The sequence below is a fragment of the Microcaecilia unicolor genome, chromosome 11 (genome assembly GCF_901765095.1).
Source record: "Microcaecilia unicolor chromosome 11, aMicUni1.1, whole genome shotgun sequence".
Taxonomy (NCBI): Eukaryota; Metazoa; Chordata; class Amphibia; order Gymnophiona; family Siphonopidae; genus Microcaecilia; species Microcaecilia unicolor.
In genome coordinates, this window is record NC_044041.1 from 135658736 (window position 1) to 135683587 (window position 24852).

At 47.7% G+C, this 24852-nt stretch overlaps 1 protein-coding gene across 2 annotated transcripts in view; it reads left to right on the forward strand.

Moving 5' to 3' along the window:
• The window catches only part of LOC115479482 (RNA-binding protein 4B-like), a 125610-nt gene extending 120027 nt beyond the window's left edge, over positions 1-5583 (forward strand). Inside the window, exon 4 of one of the 2 annotated variants that reach the window (XM_030217411.1) lies at positions 4389-4471. Coding sequence is in view for 1 of the 2 variants with exons in the window: in XM_030217412.1 (XP_030073272.1) it covers positions 4389-4408 (20 nt within the window). In the remaining variant the exon portion in view is untranslated. Of the gene's footprint in view, positions 1-4388 lie in introns of both variants that reach the window. The other variant, XM_030217412.1, reaches the window with a different exon arrangement.
• The last annotated feature ends 19269 nt before the right edge of the window (positions 5584-24852 follow it).

A 24852-nucleotide genomic window follows, 5' to 3' on the forward strand; every position in this document is an offset into this window, starting at 1 on the left:
GCTTTTCCTTAAGGGGGCGATTTGCAGTTCCTATGCAGCCCGTGCCTGTCTTCCTGGTTACAGCAGGCGGGTGTTTTGCCCAAGGATGGTGCAGGTTCCCTTTCTGAGGTTGTCCCGCGTATGAAGTCTGCCCTGCTTTTTGGGCTGATGCCCTTTATGATCTGCTCAGAGCTGCGGCTAGGCAGATGTCTGTGGCGGTTGCTGCCCACTGCCTTCTTTGGCTGCGGCATTGGGCGGCTGACATGGCCTCTAAGCAGAGGCTGGTGAGGTTACCCTTTGGGGCCTTCTGTTATTTGGTGAGAAATTGGAGAAGATTGTGGTAGACCTAGGGGATTCCAAGTCCCAGCAGTTACCTGAGGATAGGCCGCAGCCTTCTTCCAAAAGCTCTGGTTTCGCCTGGGGTGCTCTGCTGGGTTTTCTTTACGTGCCCATTTTCAGCATAGGAACTCCTTTCGCTCGGACACTCGTTCCGTAGCGGCCGGCCAACGGCCAGGAGTTCAGGGGCGTCCTCCACAATGATCGGACGCCGGTCCTCTCGTCGATTCCTGCAGTAGAGGTCGTCTTTCCCTCTTCATTGAGGAGTGGACCTAGATTTCTTCGGATCAGTGGGTCCTGGACCTGATCAGAGAGGGCTGCCAATTGGTATTCAGTGCCCTGGTGAGAGACGTTTTTATGGAGTCCCGATGCAGCGCTGCCGTCTACCGGGCGGCGGTAGAGGAGACCTTGCAAGTGTTGCTGCAGTTTGGAGCGGTTGTTCCGGTGCCTCCCACCAAATGCAGCTGCAGTCACTACTGTAGTTATTTTGTGGTCCCTCAAAGGCGGGTCTTTCTGACCGATCCTCAACTTATGAAGAGTCAATGAGGCCCTAAGAGTGGGACACGTTTGGATGAAGCTCTGCGCTCCTTCATTGCGGCGGTTCAGCCAGTAGAGTTTCTCACGTCTCTGGACCTCAAGGAAGTGTATTTGCACATACCTATTTGGTCTCCGCATCAGCGGTTTCTCCAGTTTGCGGTTTTGGGCCAACATTTCCAGTGTTGGGCCTTGTCTTTCGGCCTAGCCTCAGCTCCCCGTACCTTTTCCAAGGTGATGGTGGTGGTAGCTACCTTGCTCAGGCGAGAGGGTGTCAGAGTTCACCCGTTTCTCGACGACTGGCTCATCTGGGCGGATTTGGCAGATGAAAGCAGTCTTACCCCAACCAGAGGTATAACGGTTCGTCAGACTCTGGTCTGGGTGATAAATTTGCCCAAAAGTCACCTGACCCCCTCTCAGGATTTTGTGTATTAGGGGTCCAGTTCGACACGGCCTCGGGGTTCGTATTTCTCCCCGACCACTGACGATGCAAGCTTTAGAATCAGGTCCGTCTGCTCCTGCGGATGCCTTGACCTCCAGCTTGGAACTTTGTTCAGCTCCTGGGGTCGATGACGGCCACCATGGAGGTGGTTCCTGGGGCGAGAGCTCTCATGAGGCCGCTGCAGATTATTCTGTTTCAGCCAAGGTCTTCGATTTCCCAGGAATTCCAGCACAGACTCATGTGGCTCCTTGCAGCCCGGCACAGTATGGATTGGCAGATCTCCGACTGGAGGCAGCGACTTGGAATGCCGCTCGCTCTTCTTTCTTGGTGCTTGGTGGTAACTGATGCCAGCCTTTCGGGCTGAAGAGCTCATTGCCGGGAAAGCTATGCTCAGGGTCAGTGGACACCAGTTGAAGCGGGATGGTCCATCAATCACTTGGAACTGAGAGCGATATTTCAGGCTCTGCTGGCCTTCCACAACACTCTGAAGGGGCTTCCTGTCTGGGTGCTGTCGGACAATACGACAGCAGTGGACTACATCAATCGTCAGGGCGGCACTCGGTGCAGGGCCCTGGCCACGGAGGCCGCTCAGATTTTCCTATGGGCCGAGCTCCACTGACTTCTGCTGTCCACTTCTCACATAGCAGGTCGAGCAACGTGCAAGCAGTTTTTCTCTGCAGACATCAAATTGACCCGGCGGAATGGGAACTGGCAGAAGGTTTTTCTTCAGATATGTGCCAGGTGGGGGGCTCCCGATGTGGATCTAAGGGCGACTAGTGCAAACTCCAAGTCCCTCGCTTTTCAGCAGAGGGAGAGATCCTCGCTCGGCGGGGTTGGATGCTCTGGCTCAACCCTGGCCCTCGGGTCTCCTATATGTGTTCCCGCCTTGGGCCTTGATAGGGCGAGTCCTTCTGAGGATTCGACTGCACTGAGGATTGGTGATTCTCATCGCTCCGGATTGGCCAAGGCATCCGTGGTTTGCAGATCTCCGTCAGATACTGGTGGCGGCTCCACTTCTTTTGCCTCTGGTGCCGAACCTGATGGTTCAGGGTCCAGTGAATATGGAGGATCCCTGCCGATTTGGTCTTACGGCCTGGCTCTTGAGAGGGCGAAATTGAGAGACAAGGGCTACTCTAACAAGGTCATCTCCACTCCCTTGCAGGCCGCAAGCGGTCTTCCTCCGCAGCTTTTGCTCGGGTCTGGCGCAAGTTTGAGGCATGGTGTGTTTCAAAAGCGATCACACCTATGCGAGCTATAGTCTCGTCTGTCCTGGATTTTTTGAAGGACGGCTTACAAAAAGGCCTGGCTTACAATTCCCTTCGGGATCAAGTGGCAGCGTTGGCATGCTCCGAGGGACGGTCTCTGACTTGTCCCTTGCTTCTCTTCTGGACATTGTCCGTTTTTCAGAGGGGCCTTCTCCTTGTCCTCCTGTGTGGTTGCCGTGTCCGGCCTGGCACCTGGGGCTGGTACTTAAGTCTCTTCAGTGTTTGCCTTTCGAACCGCTTCTGCGAGCTTCGGGGAAGGATGTGACTCTCAAGATAGTCCTTTTGGTGGCCATGACATCAGCTAGACGTGTATCTGAGCGTCCGGCGCTTTCCTGTCTGGATCCTTTTCTACAGTGCTCAGGGTCCGGGGTAACGGTGCCTTCCTTCCTGCCTAAGGTGGTTTCAGCGTTTCTCCTGAACCAACCCATTTTTCTACCTTCCTTTTCTAGGGAGGACTTTTCAAATTCATATGGGCAATTGCGTCTTTTGGATGTACGCAGGGCTCTGTTGCAGTACCTACACATGTCAAATGATTTCATGACTTCTGATCACCTTTCTGTATTGTTGACAGGTCCTCGCCGCGGGGGTCCGGCGTCAAAGGCCACTATAGCCCATTGGCTCAGGGAAGTCATTTTTTTTTTCTGTGTATCTGCTTTCAGGACGGTCTCCTGAAGCGTTTAAAGCGCATTCCACGAGAGCGATTTCCTCCTCGTGGGCTGAAACAGATGTTTTCTCTTCATGAGATCTGTCATGCGGCTACTTGGGCTTTTCAGCGCTCGTTTGTACAGCATTACAGGCTAGATGTTGTGGCGAAGCTAGATGCGCATTTTGGTGCGCAAGTACTTGCTCGCGGAGTTGCCTGTTCACACCCTACGTAGGGAGTGTGTTTATACATCCCATCAGTTAATGGATTCATCTGCTGTTGATGACAAGGAAGGCAAAACTAGGTTCTTACCTTAGTAATTTTCTTTCCTTTAGTCACAGCAGATGAATCCATGATCCCTCCCTGTCTGATTTTGTTTTTTGTTCAGATCTTTCATGCAGATATTGTAGCTCCTCAGGAGGAGTTGAAGAGAAGTTCTCAGAGTTTCTACATGCTGTTCTATTGCAGGAGGTTAAGATCGTCCCTCCTTTGTTTGGTTATTGCTCCGGTTCTGGGGCATTTGTTCACTGTGAGGAAAGTTTATGTTGCCTTTCTTATTCACTCTGCTTTGGAAATTTAATATACTGAAGGCAGAAGGGGTTGGCCGTCCAAAGTCACTGTGTCTTTCAGGGTTCTCTATCGCCACCTGCTGGTAGGCGGATACAACCCATCAGTTAATGGATTCATCTGCTGTGACTAAAGGAAAGAAAATTACCAAGGTAATAGCCTAATTTTCCCTTCCCAGTGACATCGCCAGTATATCTACCTCTGTCCCCTGGTGGAAGGGAAGAACACTTGGTTAGGATTGGTAGTCTGACTAAAGGAAAGGAAGTTGGATGACTAAATTTTCACCATGACCTAAGGATGAGTTCGTGTCCTCCTAAACTACAGCTTTATGTGTAACTGACATATTGAGATACATGCTTTTGTTGCTGCTGTTGTATAGTGGTGTTAATCCAGACAAAATTGCAGATTGTTCTGCTGTGCTTTGTACTCCTGTATGTGTATTTTAAACTAATTTTTAAAAATGCAGTTACTTAAACTCTGTATGAGCTCTGAGTGATTAACAGATTTTTTTTTTCCAGGGTAACAGGTAAAGTCTGGGAGCACTTGCATATGACTTAATAACATTGTCAGTAAGCAGTATCTGAAATTAATATTTTATAAATAAGTGTTTTGTTTTTTCCAGGCCAGATGTGGGCAGGCTGAGCTACTTGGTCTTGACAGTTTCCATCTCGCACTCATACATGACTCCTGCAGTGTCCATCCCATAGCCCTAGTGCTCTTAATGGACTTCCTCAAATGTCAAGCGGCGGTGGTGAAAGGGCGTTTTTCTCATCTGACCAACTGTATCATGAAGGGGGTTTCCCCATGTTCTTCTTAAAGTTTATTTCCAATACTAGCTTTTAAAATTAAAACAGCTGTCTTAAATTATTACCTTTAAGGTTGCTGTTACTTCAGCGTACTGGCTTTTTTCCTCCTGTTTTCTGTATGAAAGAATTAACTGAGCATTGTATTTTCTGTTTTGCTCCATGTGGCTCTGATGCCCCTTAAGGGGAATCTCCCATTCAGCAGTGGTACTTTCCTTTGTAGGTCCAAATACCAACTCTACCATATATCAGGGCTGATTGTCCCCCAAGGAATGGGAGATCTGAATCCTACACCCCAGAGCAAACCTTATTGTTGGATTGATATTACCTTGAGCTTTGCATTCTGTTCTCTTAGCAAGTAACAATGGCTTTTTTTTTTTTAAGCCAGTAAACTAGGTAAATATAAGTTGTAAAGCAGTATCCCAAGGATTATCAGTTTACAGATATTGCAGCAAGTATATTATTGATGGCCATTACATTCCAGCCTCCAATGTGTCTTTGGGCATTCTTGGGTTGTTTTTTTTTTTTTTTTTGTGGTGGGGGGGGGGGTTGCTTCTCTGTAGAGTGTAGTGTTGAACTTTCAGGTTTGTGTAAGTTAAACGTTGATGGTCTTTCTCAAATTTTAAAAGGCATTGAAGCCAGAGGTTTCCCAGAATATATTTAGTGGTTTAACTTTCTCCAGACTATTTACTTTCAAGCATAGGATTATGGATAGCTTTTATTTTAACCCTTTAGTGCCCAATGTTCCCATCAATCTGTTACCATATGGTTTATTACGGGAACATTGGACACTAATTAAAGGAGGAAGTCTATGGGGTAAACAGTGCAGCTGATTAGGTATGCTCTCTTATAGATCCATATTGTGCATCTGTTCTTCTATATGAATTTTTAGAACTGATTTAACTGTTAAGATTGATCTGTCATATCTTTCCCAGTAAAATAAACCTTTTCAAAGGCAAGTGTCTAATTTTTTTCCCTTAAAACATTAAAGATGATATTCTGTGAAGGTTTAAATGCTGCTTTTGTACTTTTTATTTTGGGATTAAAGGGGTACTTCCAATCACCGAGGACAAGTAGGCTCAATATTCATTTTTTTTTTTTTTTTTTTTTAATTTGTATGAAGGTCTTTATTGTTCATTGAAACAACACAAAAACTGCAAAATACATTCCATCAGGACACATTTTCCTATGACTAATACAATATTCCGTTAAGGCTTCATACATTATAACTCATCATAGTTTCAACTTTCCAATACCAACATCACTGAACTTCAATATTTTTTCAACTTTTTAATAGAGCAAATATTACCCCACCCTGCCAGGAGAGCACCACTGGGCACTACCCTTCTTAACACTCTCTTTACAGACATACTAGATTGTCAGAGCGTCTCTAGGAATGTACTTCCAAACAGAATGCCATTTCCCTATTTGTTGTGTATGCTCAGCCACCAGTCTCTCCATTTCACGCACATCCCTCAACTTATTAAGCCACTTAGCTAGTGGGGGAAACCCCGCCCTCTGCCATTGTGAGGCTACAACCACCCTTGCTGTGCCAACCACGTGCTTAACCAAAGTTTGTTGACATGACAACACTAGGCCTGCGATCCTAGCAGAAAACAGGAACACCTCGGGCGCGCAGGGCACTGTACACTCTAACCAGGTCTGCAACCTATAGTGTACCGCCTTCCAAAAGGCACGAATTTTAACACATTTCCACCATATGTGCCCCATGGTGCCCTCTTGGCTGCACCTTCTCCAACACGTGCCCAAAGCAGTCGGAAAGATCCGCCGCAATCGAGCAGGCGTAAGGTACCATCGATATAGTACTTTCACAGCATTCTCCTGCAGGGGTACATGGGTCGACACCCTCACAACTGCTTTTTCTATGCTCTCCCAAGCTCACCCCCAGCTCTTGTTCCCAGCTTCTTCTATGTACCCCGTAGCCGGGCGCCTGCTTGCTTATATTTATGGTACAGGGAACCTATCAATCCCCTAGAGGAAGCATGTCGCTCGCATATCTCCTCCAGGTCTAATTTCTCATGCTGCATCACCTCCCTCACCGCCTTACTTTTCAGGAGAGATACCAATTCACAATAGGCAAAGTCACCTCCCTCCACCCCTGGGTATCTGTCCAGCAATGCATCAAAAGGTACCAGGGAATCAGCTTCAAATAATTGGGCCCAGGTTCTCACCCCTATCTCGTACCATTTGGTGAAAATCCCCGTTACAGTACCAGGTAAAAATAAAGGGTTAAAGGCTATTGGAGTATACCGGGTCAATATACATTGTCTCTTAGGGAACAGACTATCCCAGTAATGGAGTGTTACAGCTATAGAGGGACAAGCTCTATCAGTCATACTTCTAAAAGACTTTGGCAACCACATTAGTGCACTCAATGGTTTGTCACCCACCGAATGTTGTTCTATATGCACCCATTGGTGATCCGGGTATTCTTGATACCACTCAAGTGCTGCTTTCCCCTGCGCTGCCCTATAGTACCATGCGAGATTGAGTACCCCCAGTCCTCCCCTCTTCCTTTCCTTATATAGGAGCGATCTCGCTAGCCTAGGACGTTTTTCTGCCCAGACGAATCGCACCAGCTTATCTTGTAAATTAGCTAAGAATCGCCTGGGCATTATCACAGGCAGCACCTGAAAAAGGTATAACAATCGTGGCAAGATGTTCATTTTAAGGATGGCTATTCTACCAAACCATGATGTTCCCAGATCTCCCCACCTCTCTAGATCTTCCATAATAGTTTTACCCAGCCCCTTATAATTTGCATTAAAGAGCTCCGAAGGTTCCCTAGTCAGATTCACCCCCAAATATTTTAATTGTTTGTGAGCCCACCGAAAGGGAGAAGAAATCTTTAAGGACTCCACCACATCCTCCGGAAGTGTCACGTTCAGGGCCTCAGATTTTGCCATGTTGACCCTAAATCCGGACACTGCGGAGTACTGCTGTATCATTTGTTCTAGATACGGGAAAGTGGTCAAGGGTCGAGTGACAAACAGCAGTACATCATCTGCGAAGAGGGCCATTTTGTGGGTTCTATCTGCTATCTTGGCTCCTGAGATATTAGGATCAGACCGCACACGGGCCGCAAAAGGCTCCATCACCATCGCAAATAACAAGGGAGACAAGGGGCAGCCCTGCCTAGTACCTCTATGCAGAGTGAATAATTCTGAATTTCCGCCATTGACCCGGACACAAGCCTTGGGGAACTCGTAAAAAGCCAGAATCCAGCTACGAAACTATATTCCAAACCCCATATTTTCCATCACCCTATACATGAAGGGCCAGTGGACCCGGTCAAAGGCTTTTTCTGCGTCAAGGCTTAAAAGACATAACGGCTTCTGGTTGTTTTTTGCCAAGTTCATTATATCCACCACCCTTCTAATATTGTCCATCGCCTTTCGATACTGTACAAAGCCCACTTGGTCTGGGTGGATAAGTACTGGTAGAATAGGGGCCAGACGATTTGCCAGTACCTTAGCCAATATTTTGACATCTGCGTTGAGCACAGATATAGGTCTATAGGATCCACATTCAGAATGATCTTTACCTGGTTTAGGTAGGACCGCTATCCATGCCTCCATCATTGACTGAGGTAATGACCCCCCTCTCCCCACCTGATGAAACAGATCTGCTAGGAGCGGAGCTATCTCAGGGGCAAACTTCCTATAGAACTCATTGGGCAATCCGTCGAGCCCGGGCGATTTATGTGAGGGGAGACTGCTGATTGCCTCCTGGATTTCCCCAGGGGTGATCGGCTCATCTAACAGTGCCTGCTGCTGGTGACTCAGAGAGGTAAGATCACTATCCTGTAAGTATTGATCTATCAGGTCCATCGAAGGATTGAGCTCCTGGGCATACAGGTCTTTATAAAATTCCCCAAATCTGTTTCGTATTTGCTCGGACGTACTTAAGGTACCTCCTCCGGCATCTCGTATCTTTAAGATGTTCCGCTCAACTTTTTGCCTGCGCAGCTTTATGGCGAGAAGGCACCCTATTTTGTTGGCGTGTGCATAGGAGCTCAACCTGTTCTTTGCCTGTAGCATGCTTAGGTGCTCCGAATATATGGAGTCAAGGCGCATTCTCTGGTAACTAAGTTCTCTCAAGACCCGTGCTGATCCATTGGCCTTATGCTGTTCCTCTAGCAGGCGAATGCTTTCCAGACAATTCGCGATCTGCGCCCTACGGGCCTTCGATTGTCTACTGGCCAGTTATAAGAAATATCCCTGGGTCACCGCCTTCATAGCATCCCATATCGTGCTAAGCGAGGGCCCTGAGCCTAAATTAAATTCATGGTACTCTTTCAACATTTGTTTATAGCCAACCACCACTGCCCCCTCCCGCAGAAGACCAACATTCAGTGTCCATCTTTTATTTTTTTTTTTCGGCCCTAATATTTGTTAGAGTGACCCATATTGGAGCATGGTCCGACAGAGTCACATTACCTATCCCTGCATCAGGGCCGTGCTCCACTAGGGTTGCATCCACAAACGTAGTCAATGCGTGAATAAGAATTATGTACTGCAGAGTAAAATGTATAGTCTCGCACCCTCTTGTGTTTCACCCTCCACAGATCCACTGTGCCCAGTGAGAGCGCCAAAGACCTCAAGGCCAAAGAGTCCCTCTGACCCTCACCTCTGTGGAGCCCTGAACAATCTAGGCCTGGGTTCATCACTGTATTAAAGTCCCTTCCTATTACAAGTGAGCCCTGCGCAAAAGTGGCCAGGGAGTTTCTGACTCTTTCTAGGAAACCAGCCTGTCCTGTGTTGGGCGCATATATAGAAGCCAGGGTTAGGTCCACATTGTCAATTTTGATATGCATAAAAATATAGCGTCCACCCATGTCCCTCTTTACCTTAAGAACCTGCACCCCAACCGCAGCATGGATCAAGATCGCAACTCCTCCCTTTGACCCAGCTGCGGAGGCAAAATACACCACTGGATACTCTGGGTGAGAAAGAAGCCTTTCATGCCTACCCACCAAATGCGTCTCCTGCAGGAGAACCACATGTGGCCTGTGCTGCTTTATTTCCTTATAAAACTTTTGCCTCTTCTGGGGCATGTTCAGGCCCTTTACATTATATGAGAGAATTTTTAAGTCTGTATTCATCTCCATGGAGTGTAGTAAAGCTGTTCTGTCGCACCCCTTCGTGACATCTCTATACTGTTCTAAATTTAGGGTTCAGAGACCCCCAAGAAGGCTGGAGTGACCTTAAATCTGACTCCATCTCTAAATAGCACTAGTACTGGGGTAATCAAGGAGTTGTGAAGTTCTAAAAGGAATTGCCACTAAGAGAGATGTTAGGTCTAAGGAAAAGATACCAGCCTTATGACAAACTGGATTTAGATTACAAGTTATACAATGCAGCGAAAGATAGCCTGATACAGCAAAAGCATTTATACTTACAGCCTTTCATCATTAAGTGAAGCCCACAGAACATCATTTGGGATGAGGAGTTTATTTGCCAGGATACAAGTCAAATCAGTGATTGACAACAGGCACGTACAATCAATTAGTTATAGGAATATAATAATCCAGCTGCAAACAGGTGTTAATTAGTTCCTAATCTTTTATAATTTCTTTTACCAATTAGAGGTTTTACAAGGGAAAGCAATTAGGTAATTTGTCAATTCTGCTGGACACATTGGTTTCCCTTGGAGAGAGAGAGTGGCAACCCTTCTCTCTAGCTTAAACCAGGAAATACTCTGATTTTTATAGGTGCCCTCAGGATATGGATAATATGGCAGTAGATATACCTGATTGGATCTATGCTAATGTCATGGTTGTCACTGATTGGCTCATGCTGAGTAGCTTTTATCTTGCTAACATGGTTTTGTCTTTAGCTCGCTTGACCACAAATCTTAAGCAAGACCCTGCATCCAGCTACACCTTTCCTTTCTCACACCATGGCTGACCACAATCCTGCTCACAGGAAAGTCTCCCTCCCCTCTTGGACAGCTAGTTCCCTATTTTCTTTGCACCTGACATGACTCACTCATTTCTCAACTTGTTTTCCTAACTTACATTAGAGAAAATTCCACTTTGTAACAGATACGGCTTCCATTTTGTGCTGAAATCCTCCATTTTGTTTCCATATCTATTGACCTAACTTTTCCTAATTTAGCTTATTTAGGCCTCAATCCGGGCTACAAACTAGGCCATACTTTTCCAGTAAGCTCCCAGTTATGTCAGCCATCAGATTTCTGACTCAGCCAAGGTCTGTAATGGCCTGAGCTCTATGACTGGGCCCGCCACCATTCCAGTGGGGGGGTCTCTGGCTGTACCATAATTATACAATACAGTGCCATAGTGCAAAGTGTGCGCCCTTCATACCCAGCAGTGCCCCGCTCTCTCCCCTATTTCCCCACATCCCACTATCCTCCAACCCGACCCCTCCCGCCTCCTCCATTCACACCAATTGAAAGACCGATGTCCTCCAAGTGGGACTCTAGGAAGTTATCCACCCACCACACAGTGCCCAAACTCACATCTATCCCTCCCCCATCAATATCAGCTTACACACGATCCCACATACACTACCCCTTACATGCTTCATTACTAATCCCTCCCTTCAGTTTACCATTTCAACGCTCTCCAAAGCCCTGTGGTGTAGGGCTATTGTCAGTGTTCAAAGTCAATTGGCAAATACAGCTATGCCTACCCATCAGAGTAATCCCCTGGAAGCATAGTCCCAGTGTCCCGATCCAACCTGATTCAGCGCTTCTGGTTGTTGTGCTTTGTGGGTCCCGGGACTCTCTGCCATCGCTGAAGCCTCGTCTTAGTAGCTGGCGCCACCACTCCAGGTGCAGTCTTTGCAGACACCATTTCAACAGCGTGTAAGGCCTCCCAAGCCTCTTGAAGAGTTTGCACCCGATATTTGGTGCCCTTCAGGGTGAAGTTTAACGAGAAGGGGAAGCCCCGTCTATATTGTATCTGGTGTTTGCTCAGGACTTCCAGCGCCGGTCATCTGCCGCCTCATCTGGAGCGTATATAGCGAGAGGTCCTGATAGACCTGAACTGGGGCTCCACCGTACTCCAGGCTCTTTGTCTTCCTAGCTGAGGCTAGAATTCTCTCCTTGGTCTCATATTTGTGAAATCTCACAATGATGTCCCGTGTCTGCTGCTCCTTTCACGCTCCAAGAGCTCTGTGCGCTCTATCCAGCTCGCATCTCAGTTCATCTGCCTCAGAGCCCAGCAAGGTAGAACATAATGTGTGCACTATCTCTGCCACGTTCTCCGTGTCTCCACCCTCAGGAACTCCTCGGAAACGGAGATTGTTTCTCCGTCCCCTGTTTTCAAGATCATCTAATTTATATTGCAGGAAGTCATGTTTTTGTTCCATCGTCTGCAACATGTTAGTATGCTTATCTAGCATTTTGGCGTGCTCGTCTATTTTTCTGCCTCCTCCACTCTGCCACCCAGTTCTCTAAGATCTGCGCTGAGCGTATCCATCCGCTCTAAAATTTTGTCTTTTGACTGCTTAATCTCTGACTGGATAGTGGCAGATAACTTACGGAGCTCGACGGACAATCCTTTCTTGGAAGGAGGGGCTCACGCTTCAGACATGGATAGCGCTGAATCTGAGTCCGACGGAGATCCGCGCTCCGGGGACTCACGGTGTCTAGAGGCCTTACTCGCCGTGCTTTTCTCCATTTTGTCCATCTCTTTTTTTCAGGTCGAGGCCGCTTTACTCATGGCGCCTGTGAGTCAGGAGGTAAGTTCTTACAATTTCGCGGTTTATCGCCGTTTGGATCGTAGGTTTTCCAAATTTTGCAGCGTTGGGAGAGGGAGCTATGAATTCAGGCTGCCATGCTGACGGCTGACGTCACTTCCTCCTCGTAGGCTCAATATTCCTACGCATGGGTCGTCGTCCGCGACGGCCCAGGAGACAGAAGAAACCTTCAAAAGCGCCAGAACCTTCCCGAACGTTCCGCCGCACAGGCTGACCCACCGCGCATGTGTGGGCAACTTCCCACCTGTGACGTGAACGTGCAGTGATCAGTTTTTATCATTCGCGCTTTGAGAGAGTTGTATTCGCCGCTACTCTTGATTTTTTTTTTTTTTTGCTCAGGAGACCGCTTTTTTCGCGTTTATCGAGCCCTTTTTTCTTTTTATTTAACCTTCTCAAAATTTAAAAAAAAAAAGTTTTTTCCCTTTTTTTTTTTTTTTGTTTTTTATTTTTTCCTCATTTTTTTTTCAAGTTTCCTTTCTTTTTTCATTGCGACCGCCTTTAGGCTGCTCGGCTGCGTCTTTTTTTTCCCTTTTTTGTGCCTTTTTAATTGGCACAAGCCTTTTGATTTTCGCGGGCGCTATTTTCCCGCCCATGTCATTGAAGACTCCCAGCGGCTTCAAACGCTGTACTCGCTGCAACCGGACCATCTCGGCTACTGACCCCCGTGTGTGGTGCCTCCAGTGTCTGGGGCCTGAGCCCGATCATCTTCCAGCTGCCTGTAAGCTGTGTAAGTTAATGAAGAAAAGGACCCAGGTGGTTCGAGAGACTTTTTCTGATCGATCCAGTCCTTCGACCTCTGCATCGACATTGGTACCAAGGTCGGCGGCATCTGCGTCGACATCGAGGGAAGCAGTGACATCGAGAGTCCAGGTAATGGCTGCCGAAAGACTGCTTCGAGCTGGAGGCATTGAGTGGGTCTCCACGTGTCTCAAGGCCTACTGCTATGCAGGCACCCCGGGACTGACCTTCGTTGGACCCGGCCCCAAGGAGGTGTGAAGATTCCACGTCCTCTGTACCGAGGACTCTCAATGACGGGCGTCGAGCGAAGGCAAAGAAGCATCATCATCGATCTCCTTCCAGGCATGGTACCGAGAGCTCTGGGGAGCCGAGGGAGTCGGTACCCGAGAAGCGGCGCTGGGAGGATCGCTCATCCTCCATGCAGGAGGTGCCAATGCGTCGGTTGTCCGGCAGCCTGGTACTGGCTCACGCGCCCTCTCAGATTCTGGCACAGACTCCTGCACTGGCCCCACCGCCTTTAACGATAGCAGCTCTCGAGCGCATCCGGGCCCTTCTTCCAGAGCTCCTGGAAGGGTTGCTTCGTCAGTCTGCCTCGGCGTCAGGGGTGCTGGCGCCTCCCGTATCGATTGCAGAGACGGCATCTGGGCCATCACCTGTGAGGAGGTCCCCGCCCTCGTAGCCGCTTGCCACCCAGGTCAACTCCCCTTCGACGTCGGTGGAGGAAGATTCACCGGAGTCCAGGCAGGAGTCGACTTCTCGACATCCCCCACGAGGTTGTCGAAGGACATTCCATTCCCTATGGAGGTTGTGGATGAGTCTAGGGCTAAGATGCTCGAGGTTCTGGATTATCCTTCTCTACCTGCAGAGGTTGCAACGGCCCTCCTGCACAATAAACTCAGGGAAGTGCTGGTGTGGAATTGGTCTTAACCTCTCTCTAATCCAGTGGGCCCCAAGAAGTCTGAGTCCCAGTACAGAGTCCATGGAGAGCTTATAATGGTGAAGGCCTAACTTCCTCACAATACCATGGTGATGGACTCTGCTCTCAGCAGAGCCAAGAGTACTAGACAGAGCGTCTAGGACCTTGGATTCTTTTGGGAGGAGAATGTATCAGGCCGCAGTGCTCGCTGCCAAGATCCAAACATACCAGCTCTACACAAGCATTCACTTGCAGAACTCGATGCGGCAACTGTCCAGTTTAGTTGAAGCACTTCCCTCGGAGCTTGCTGAACCTTTTCACCAGGTGGTTAGGCAGCAGAAGGTGTGTTGCAAATTCCTGGCTAGGGGGTCTTACGACACTTTTGATGTAGCTGCTCAAGGTATAGTGATGCACAGACTCTCATGACTGTGTTTCTCTGACCTGGATCACAAAACCCAGCAGTGAATGGCAGATGTTCCTTACTGGGGGGGGGGGGGGGGGGGGGGAAGATAATCTCTTTGGAGAAAAAGTAGAGGATATGGTTGATCAGATGAAAATATATCATGATGCCATGGATTCTCTCCCACCAGATGTCTTCTGCTACTGTCTCCTCTTCTAGGAGTTTTTTTTGGAGGGAGGAGTGCTCCCTATTCCTATAATAGGCGTAGGTATACTCCTGCTTCTCGGCAGCCAGTTCAGGCTCAGTCCCAGCATGTGCATTCTCCTCAACGCCGTGCGCCTAAGGCCCCTAGGGCTCCCCAGCAAAAGCAAAGGACGGGCTTTTGACTGGCTCCAGTGCAGCTTAGCTGCAGTAAAAGTGTCCGTACCGGGCGGCTTGCCTGTCGGGGAGAGCTTGATATTTTTTCACCGAAGGTGGTTTCTCATAACCTCCGACCAGGTACGTTCTTCAAGTAGTCCGGTTAGGATACACACTCAGTCTGGCATCCAAGCCTCCAAATTGCCAACCGGGAGCTCAATCCTTAAGCTCCCAGCACAAGCAGGTACCTGCAGAGGAACTCTCCCGCCTTCTAAAGGCCAATGCGGTCGAACCCGTTCCACCAGGGGAAGAAGGGCTGCGATTCTATTTCAGGTACTTCCTTGTGCAAAAGAAAACGGGGGGGGGGGGGGAGGGATGTGTCCCATCCTAGACCTAAGGGCCCTGAACAGATTCCTGGTCCGAGAAAAGTTCAGGATGGTTTCCTTGGGCACCCTTCTTCCCATGATTCAGGAAAACGATTGGCTATGCTCTCTGGACTTAAGGATGCCTATACTCGCATCTTGGTACTTCCAGCTCAGAGGAAGTACCTTCAATTTCAGTTGGGAACTCAGCACTTTCAGTACTGTGTACTGCCCTTTGGCCTAGCATCTGCGCCCAGGGTTTTCACAAAGTGCTTGGCAGTTGTCACAGCATCGCATGTGTTCCCTTATCTCGACGATTGGCTGGTGAAGAACACTTCGGAGGCAGGGGCTCTACGGTCCATGCAAATGACTATTCAACTGCTGGAGCTACTGGGGTTTGTAATAAATTATCCCAAGACCCATCTTGTTCCAGTGCAGAAATTGGAGTTCATTGGAGCTCTGTTGGATACACAGACGGCTCAAGCTTATCTTCCCCAGGCAAGGGCAGACAATCTTCTGGCCCTAGTGTCCTTGGCTCGAGCGTCTCAACAAATCACAGCCCGGCAGATGTTGAGACTTTTATTTATTTATTGCATTTGTATCCCACATCATCCCACCTATTTGCAGGCTCAATGTGGCCTACAAAGACCTGTTATGGCGTCGCCATTCCAGGATGTCAAATACAATTGATAATGCAAAAAGACTATAGATAGGAAAAGAGATCTAAGCAGATAGTTATAGAAAGATGACTTTCAGAGCTGGGTAGTTGGCAAAGTGGTAAAGTTAAGCTAAGGGTTCTCTTTGTAGGCCTTGTTGAAGCGATACATCTTCAGAGATTTACGGAAGTTTGATGTTTCGTTGATTGTTTTCAGGTCCGTTGATAGTGCATTCCACATTTGCGTGCTCATGTAAGAGAAGGTAGTCGCATGTGGTAGCTTGTATTTTAGTCCTTTACAGCTGGGGAAGTGTAGATTAGGGCACATGGCCTCCACAGTTCATGTGACTCCCATGGCACGCCTACATATGAGATCAGCTCAATGGACCCTAGCTTCCCAGTGGTGTCAGGCCACAGGGAATGTAGAGGATGTAATCTATCTCTCCACCGATTTTTGCAGTTCCCTTCAGTGGTGGACCATTCAAACCAATCTGACTTTGGGATGTCCATTCAAATTCCTCAGCCACAAAAAGTGCTGACGACGGATGCATCTCTCCTGGGGAGCTCCTGTAAATGGACTTCACACTCAAGGGGTTTGGTCCTTTCAGGAAAAGGGTCTTCAGATCAACCTCCTGGAATTGCGAGCGATCTGGAACACTCTCAAGGCTTCAGAGATCAGCTGTCCAACCAGATCATCCTAATTCAAACAGACAATCAGGTTGCTATGTATTACACCAACAAGCAAGGGGGACTGGATCTCGCTCTCTGTGTCAGGAAGCTGTCAGGAAGTGGCTTTGGGCCCACCATCACAGTATGTTTCTCCAGGCCACATATCTGGCAGGTGTAAACAGTCTGGTCGACAGGATGAGCAGGATCATGCAACCTCATGAGTGGTCCCTCAATATGGACGTTGTCCGCAAGATCTTCCGAGCGTGGGGCATCCCTTTGATGGATCTTTTTGCCACTGAGAGAAATCACAAAATCCCTCTATTCTGTTCCAGACTTCAGGCCCACAACAGACTAGTGTCAGATGCCTTTCTCCTACATTGGTGAACAGGCCTTCTATATGCGTATCCTCCCATACCTCTAGTAGGAAAGAATCTGCTGAAACTCAGGCAAGACCGCGGAACCATGAGTCTGATTACACTTTTTTGGCCCCGTCAGATCTGGTTCCCTCTTCTTCTGTAGTTGTCCTCCGAAGACCGGGGAGATTGGAGTGTTTTCCGACCCTCATCACCCAGAACGAGGGGTCGCTTCTACATCCCAACCTCCAGTCGCTGGCTCTCACGGCTTGGATCTTGAGAACTTAGAAGTTTCCTCTTTAGGCCTTTCAGAGGGTGTCTCCCGAGTCTTGCTTGCTTCCAGGAAAGATTCCACGAAAAGGTGTTATTCTTTTAAATGGAGGAGGTTTGCCGTCTGGTGTGACAGCAAGGCCCTAGATCCTTTTCTTGTCCTACACCGGCCCTGCTTGAGTACCTTCTACACTTATCAGAGTCTGGTCTCAAGACCAGCTCTGTAAGGGTTCACCTTAGTGCGATTTGTGCTTACCGTCAATGTGTAGAGGGTCAGCCTATCTCTAGACAGCTTTTAGTTGTTCGCTTCATGAGAAGTTTGCTTTTGTCAAAGCCCCCTATCCAGTCTCCACCAGTATCATGAGATCTCAACGTCGTTCTCACCCAGCTGTTGAACCCTCCTTTTGAGCCACTGAATTCCTGCCATCTGAAGTACTTGACCTGGAAGATCATTTTCTTGGTGTCTGTTACTTCAGCTCGTAGAGTCAGTGAGCTCTAAGCCCTGGTAGTGCATGCACCTTATATCAAGTTTCATCATAACAGAGTAGTCCTCTGCACTCAGCCTTAAGTTCTTGCCGAAGGTGGTGTCGGAGTTCCATCTCAACCAGTCAGTTGTCTTGCCAATATTTTATCCCCATCCACATACCCACCCTGGTGAGGACAAGTTGCACACCTTGGACTGTAAGAGAGCATTGGCCTTTTCCGTGGTGCGGACAAAGCCCTATAGACAGTCCGCCCAGTTGTTTCCTTTGATCCCAACAGGAGGGGAGTCACCATCGGAAAACGCACCATCTCCAATTGGCTAGCAGATTGCATTTCCTTCACTTATGCCCAAGGTGGGCTGACTCTAGAGGGTCATGTCACGGTTCTGTTGAGGAGATTTGCAAGGCTGCAATGTGGTCTTCAGTCCACACATTCACATCTCACTACTGCCTTCAGCAGGATACCCGACGTGACAGTCGGTTTGGGCAGTCGGTGCTGCAGAATCTGTTCGGGGTTTAGAATCCAACTCCACCCTCCTAGGCCCATTTCTGTTTTGTTCCAGTCTGCATTCTCACCTAGCTGAATTTATTTTCAGGTCAATCTCTGTTACGTCCTTGCAGTTGCAAGGCCCAATTGACCAATGTTTATTGTTTTGATTGAGCCTGGGGGCTAGGGATACCGCATGCGTAAGAATATTGAGCCTGCTTGTCCTCGGAGAAAATGAAGATACATACCTGTAGCAGGTATTCTCTGAGGACAGCAGGCTCAATATTCTTAAAACCATTCCTCCCTGTTGTTTTCACTTTTTTGGTTTTGCTTTCAATTAAACTGATCACTGCACGTTCGCAGGCGGGAAGTCGCCCATGCATGTGCGGTGGGTCGGCCCACGCGGTGGCACGTTCAGGAAGGTTCTGGAGCTTTTAAAGGTTTCTTCCATCTTCTGGGCCGTCGTGGACGACTGCCTATGTGTAAGAACATTGAGCCTGCTGTCCTCGGACAATACCTGCTACAGCTATGTATCTTCATTTTACATCCAGAGAGACAGCTGGATTATGACCATATGCCAGCAGAGTTGTGCCTCATAAGCTCCTGCGTTTAGCAACCAAGCCAGTATATCTTCTCCAGCAGGTGCAATAGCTCCTGTTCCCTGTGGTGACTTCTGTGTTGCCTCCTGTCTTGCTGTGGGTTCACTTGAATTTTGGGTGAGAGAATGTCCTGTGCTTCAGGTGTAAACCTAATTGTCTAGGTCCTTTCCTGCTCCCCCCATTGCTTCTTTCTACCTCTTTATCTCTTCTTTGTTTTTGTCTCCTTCCTCTCCTTAATTAAAAAAAAAAAGTGAATGTTGTGGTTCTCTTTGAGAGTGTTGTGCTGTGGAAAGGTTGTAGGGCTTTAGTCCCTTGAAGGTCACAAGACTGGCCATTTTCTGTGAAAATATATATCTATTTTGAGCCTATTAAGTCTTGTGGGCGTAAGCTCACAGCTACTGGTTTCTGCACGCCTTACTGCTGCGGACATGCTGTTTTTGACTACTTTGGCTACTAGTATTCTGTTTCTGGGAGTTCAGTCTGGTCCCGCTCCGATTGTGGTTTTGGTGGGCTCTGCCAATGGCTCCTGTTCTCTGAGGCTTGGTGGCCATTTTGTTAGTGGGTTCCTCGCCTGCTACTGTGTCATTTGTTTTATTACAATTTTATTAGTCATCTCAAACTGCCTGTCCTCCTTCCCCTCGCATTGCTTTTGAGGAGTAGCTTGGCATGATGTTTCACAGGATTTGGAAAATGTTCCTTCTCTGGACTAGGAGGAGGTTATTTGTATTTTCTGACTTGGATAATTGAAAGACAGATGATTGGGAGTGGTGATAGTACTGTAGGTTGGCTGTTTTTTGAGAGCAGAATTGCCTCTATTGATCACAAAATCTGTGGAGGCTTTAAACATTTTCTTGTCCTCCATCTATTAGGTCTGGTACTAAGCCACCTTCTGTATCTAATGATTTGAGGCAGTGCAAGAGCTTATTGCAGCTCAGTGGGAGACCCCTGATTCTAACCTCTGGGTGGCTCATGCTGTGTCCAAATTAGATCCCCTTCTGTTGTCTGATGTACAGCAGTTTGCTGTGCCTAAGATGGATGCCTTTATTGTGGTGGTTACTAAATGTACCACCATCCCTCTTTGAAGGTGGCACTGTGTTAATGTGACTGCAAGCATGAGACTTCCTTGACGCTTGCCTTTCAGCTAGCTGTTTTTTTTCTTACATTTGTACCCCACGCTTTCCCACTCATAGCAGGTTCAATGCGGCTTACATATTGTATACAGGTACTTATTTGTACCTGGGGCAATGGAGGGTTAAGTGACTTGCCCAGAGTCACAAAGAGCTGCCTGTGCCTGCAGTGGGAATCAAACCCAGTTCCCCAGGACCAAAGTCCACCACTCTAACCACTCTAATTCTCAGGTAGCAATTTTTTCTTTTATAGCCAGGGTTTCTTTAGTGTGGATGCTATAATAGTTCTTGTTGGACTGGCTGCCGCCATACTTTCTCTCTACCCTAGAAGCTTGGGTTGTCCTATTTGTCAGGTGCTGCTACTTATTTCTATAGCACTACTACATGTATGCAACACTGGACATGACAGGCCTCGATTGACAGAGCTTACAACCTAATTAGTACAAACAGGACTAATAAGAGAATTACTAAGGTGGGGATGGTAAAACATGGGTACTGAACAAGTAAGTAAGTAAGTAAGGGTTGGGAGTTAAAAGCAGCATCAAAAAGGTAGGCTTTTATCCTAGATTTGTAGACAGCCAGAGATGGACATCCTGAGCTGATACTCAAGCTCTATTCCAGGGATGTAGTGCAGCAAGATCAAAGGAATGGAGTCCATAGTGGTTGAGAAAGGTGCAGATAAGAGACTTGCCCAGTGAATAGAGTTCCTGGGGAAGAGTTTAGGGAGAGATGAGAGTGGGTGAGATACTGATTTGCTGCAGTGTGAATGCATGTGTAAGTCAATAAAAGTTTGAAGTGTATGTGGAAACAAAGGGAGCTAATGAAGTGACTTGAGGAGAGGGCTAAAGCGAGTATAGTGCCACTAGCGGAATATAAGTTGTGCAGCAGAATTTTGAACAAATTGAAGTGGGAGAGAGATGGCTTAGTGGGAGATCTGTGAGAATCAAATTGCAATAATCTAAGTGACAGGTGGTAAGAGTGTAGGTAAGGGTTCCAGTAGTGTGCTCAAGACAGGAAAGGATACATTTTGGTGATAGAGAAAGAAACTACAGGTTTTAGCAGTCTGTTGCATATGTGCAGAGAAGGAGAGAGAGGAGTTGAAGAGTATGCCAAGGTTTGGAGCTGATGAGAATTATCCACAGAGAAAAGAATGGGGAAGAGGAGAGGTTTATTTATTTAGATTTTGCTCACACCGTTTTTAGGAGTAGCTCAAGGTGAGTTACATTCAGGTACATTGGATATATTTCTCTCTCCCAGGAGAGCTCACAATCTAAGTTTGTACTTGAGGCAATGGAGAGTTAAGTGACTTGCCCAAGATCACAAGGCGCAGCAGCAGGATTTGAACTGGCCACCTCTGGATTACAAGACCAGTGCTCTTAACCACTGGGGCACTCTAGGGAAAAGATAAAAAGCTCAGTCTTGGTCATGTTTAGTTTCAGATGGTGGTGAGGCATACAGGCAGCAGTGTCGCACAGGCAGGCGCATACTTAGGCCTGGATTCCTTCTGACATTTCTGGTGTGGAGAGGTAGCTCTGGAAGTCATAAGCATAAAGGTGATACTGAAAATCATGGGATGAGATCAAAGTCCCAAGAGAAGTATAGATGGAGAACAGGTCCCATTACAGAGCCCTGTGGTATCCCAACTGATAGTGGGAAAGAAGTGGAAGAGGATCCACCAGAGTATACACTAAAGATAAGAAGAAAACCAGGAAGGAACAGAGCCCTGCAATCCAAGTGAGGTCAGCATATCAATGAATAGGCGGTGATCAACAGTGTCAAAAGCAGCAAATTGAGAAGGATGAGGATAGAATTAGAGACCTTTGGATCTGGCCAGGAACAGGCCATTGGAAACTTTAGCAAGTGGCTCTTTCACACTGCTCAGCATAAGTGGTAACTGATTCCAGCCCTATAGTGCATGCAGGTACTCCAGCACTGATAGGACTAGTTCAACTATCTGTTATGTGGGTCTGTAGCAACTGATCTAGTGGTATCTAAGTGCATGTGGGACAGTCGAGGCATTCAAGGGGCCTAGGTCAGGTGTAATAGTTACAAGTTTGGGGAAACTGTTGCCTTCATGAAAGTGGCCCATGAGTAGGAGCAGCTCCCTGGAATAGCATATTAAATATGAAGAAAGTCCACCCAGAAGGACACTAGCAACAGCACAAGAAATATTATTGGCTCTTGGCATTAGTAGTTTTACAGAACAGATTCTAACAGTAGGAAGGAAAGTTTTATTCCTTATACAAAGGTTACAGAACAGAAAGAATGAATGAAAGATTATTAGCTATAGAGAATTAGTTTCTGCAAGGGGGGGGGGGAAGAGTACCCCCCTCTGAAAAATAGGCTGTGGCAAGGATATTAAACTCTCTTACTATCTGAGTCTCTTTAGATGAGCAGTTACTTGTATATCCATCCCATCACAAAGGACCACCTCTTATATCACCCAATCAGCAATCCTGCAACTACATAGGCGACCTGTGATAGGGCCTTAGTGTCCTTGCCACACCTCTGCTCAGTAACAAATGGGGGGGGGGGGGAGTCTGTCAGTTTGTGGTCAGCCAGAAATTCCTGTTTTGCGTTCTCTGTGGAAACAGAAATAAACAGACCCAAAAGAAAAGGCCAGAAAATTCCAGAACATCTTCCTTCTTGGATCCCGCGAAATGTAACAGGGAGACAAAACCAGAGTTTAGGTAGTGGCAGGTTCTTCAGCAGGAAAGGGTTATACGGAGTGGGAGTGGTGGGAGGGAGCAGGAAGTGGAGAGGTACTACTACTACTTAACATTTCTAAAGCGCTACTAGGGTTACGCAGCGCTGTCCAGTTTAACATAGAAGGACAATCCTTGCTCAAAGAGCTTACAATCTAAAGGACACGTGAACAGTCAGACCGATAGGGGCAGACCAATTGGGGCTGTCTGGAATTCCTGAAAGGTAAGAGTTAGGTGCCGAACGCAGCATTGAAGAGGTGGGCTTTAAGCAAAGACTTGAAGATGGGCAGGGAGGGGGCTTGGCGTAAGGACTCGGGAAGGTTGTTCCAAGCATAGGGTGAGGCGAGGCAGAATGAGAGGAGCCTGGAGTTGGCGGTGGTGGAGAAGGGTAATGAGAGGAGGGATTTGTCCTGTGAACAGAGGTTTCGGGCGGGAACGTAAGGGGAGATGAGGGTAGAGAGGTAGTGAGGGGCAGCAGACTGAGTGCATTTGTAGGTAAGAAGGAGAAGCTTGAACTGAATGTGGTATCTGATTGGAAGCCAGTGAAGTGACCTGAGGGAGAGGGGTGATATGAGTATATCGGTTCTGGCGGAATGTAAGACGTGCAGCAGAGTTCTGAACAGATTGAAGAGGGGATAGGTGGCTAAGTGGGAGGCCGGTGAGGAATAAGTTGCAGTAGTCAAGGTGAGAGGTAATGAGAGCGTGGACGAGAGGTAGAATAAATCAGGGCCGAAATTTAGTTAAGCATAATTTTGGTAGTAAAAGGTGTAGAGAACCATTTCTTGCAGAGAAAACGGGATAGAGCAAAAGAGAATAAGGAAAAAACGCTAGAAAACCAAGGAGACCATGAAGAAAGGGAAGAGAATTAGAAAAACAGGCAGTGGTAAGAGAGCACTAGGAAGAGGCAGCAATAGAAAGAATAGGTATAAAATCAACATGTGGTGTAGTGTTAGGGCTTCAAAGCTGGAAGTAGGTTTGTGAGCCACTGGGCCACTGCCAAGGAGCGGCGGCAGCAGGCAAAACCACCATACACCAGAGACAGGGCAGAACTCTGACAAACAGGCTTCACCTGCTCATGGCCACCTTTCACCAGGAGTTGAGCCCCTGGCTGCAGGCGGCCGGCAGGACTTATAGGCCAGGGCAGGAACAGGATCCCAACTAGGCAGAACAGGGACTGAGGAGAACGGGGCAGCAAGGCAGGGAAAGGAAAAGCGAAATGACAGGACTGAAAGCTGCAAGCAGCCACTAGGAAACAAACAGACAAGGACTAGACATAAAACTACAACTCAGAGACAGGACTAAAGAACAAGCAACAACCTAATCTAAACTACACACAGACTAACTAGAACAGACAAGAATCTCAGGCAAGAATCAATACACTAAAAGCAGACTAGGCAGACGTGCACACAGCACACCGACAAACATCAGGGCCTTAGGCGATGCAAAGGCAAAGCAGAAAGATTTCAGAATGGCTAATAAGCCCAACAGCAGCTGAGGCTTACTGCAGCAATCACCAGGCAACTATGGGTGCTGTGCAGGTTCCAACAAACAAAGCAAGTCTGGAAGATCCGGACCGGACTGACCTGAAATCTGGAACGGGTGACAATAACCAGACAGTTCATTGCAGCCACCAGGTCTGACCACCAGGTGGCAAGAGGAAGGAGAGCACGACACATGGGCACAACCGTGACATAGCAAGTATTAGCAATGTGTAAGCAATTAACAATCAAACATATAAAAGGCGAGTGTCGTACTCGCAAATGCGCAGTAGAGACTTCCCTCTCTGCCTCGCCCCTGCATCAATACGTGATGAGGGGGCAGGACAGAGCGGGAAGTCTCTACTGCGCATGCCGCAGACGTACTCGCAACCGCTCCGCCCTCCCCCCCCCCCCCCCCCCCCCCCCCCCCCCGAGGTCACTGCTACCGCTCCCCCCACCCGGTTGACATATTCTGACCAAAAATATCCCAGCTACTATATCCAACTTTATCTGTCCTTCCCTCTAAGGGAATGCTGAAATCTCTGGATCATAGTTCTGTGCATGCTTCCAACTTATAAACATATCTAAAACCTTAAACTCAAAAACTGGCATTATCCCATTTGCTCGTTCAGCCGCGGACCTCCATTCGGTGCTCAGTCCAAACGCCCGCAAACCGGACCCCCGAGGCTCTATCCACTTGTGTTGCAAACTGATCTTCACTCTTCCCAGCTTTCAATATCTCACTTCTAGGCTCTTTCATGGCGTATCCTGCGCATTCCCGTGTTGCTGTACATATTCTTTCGCTGCCTCCACTTTATCAAAAAATTTTGTAACTCCATTAATAGAGATACGCAGCTTTGCAGGATATGGGAGTGCAAACTTTATCTTTTTCTGGAACAGGTCCGTGCACAATGGCGTAAAAGTTTCCCTCAATGCT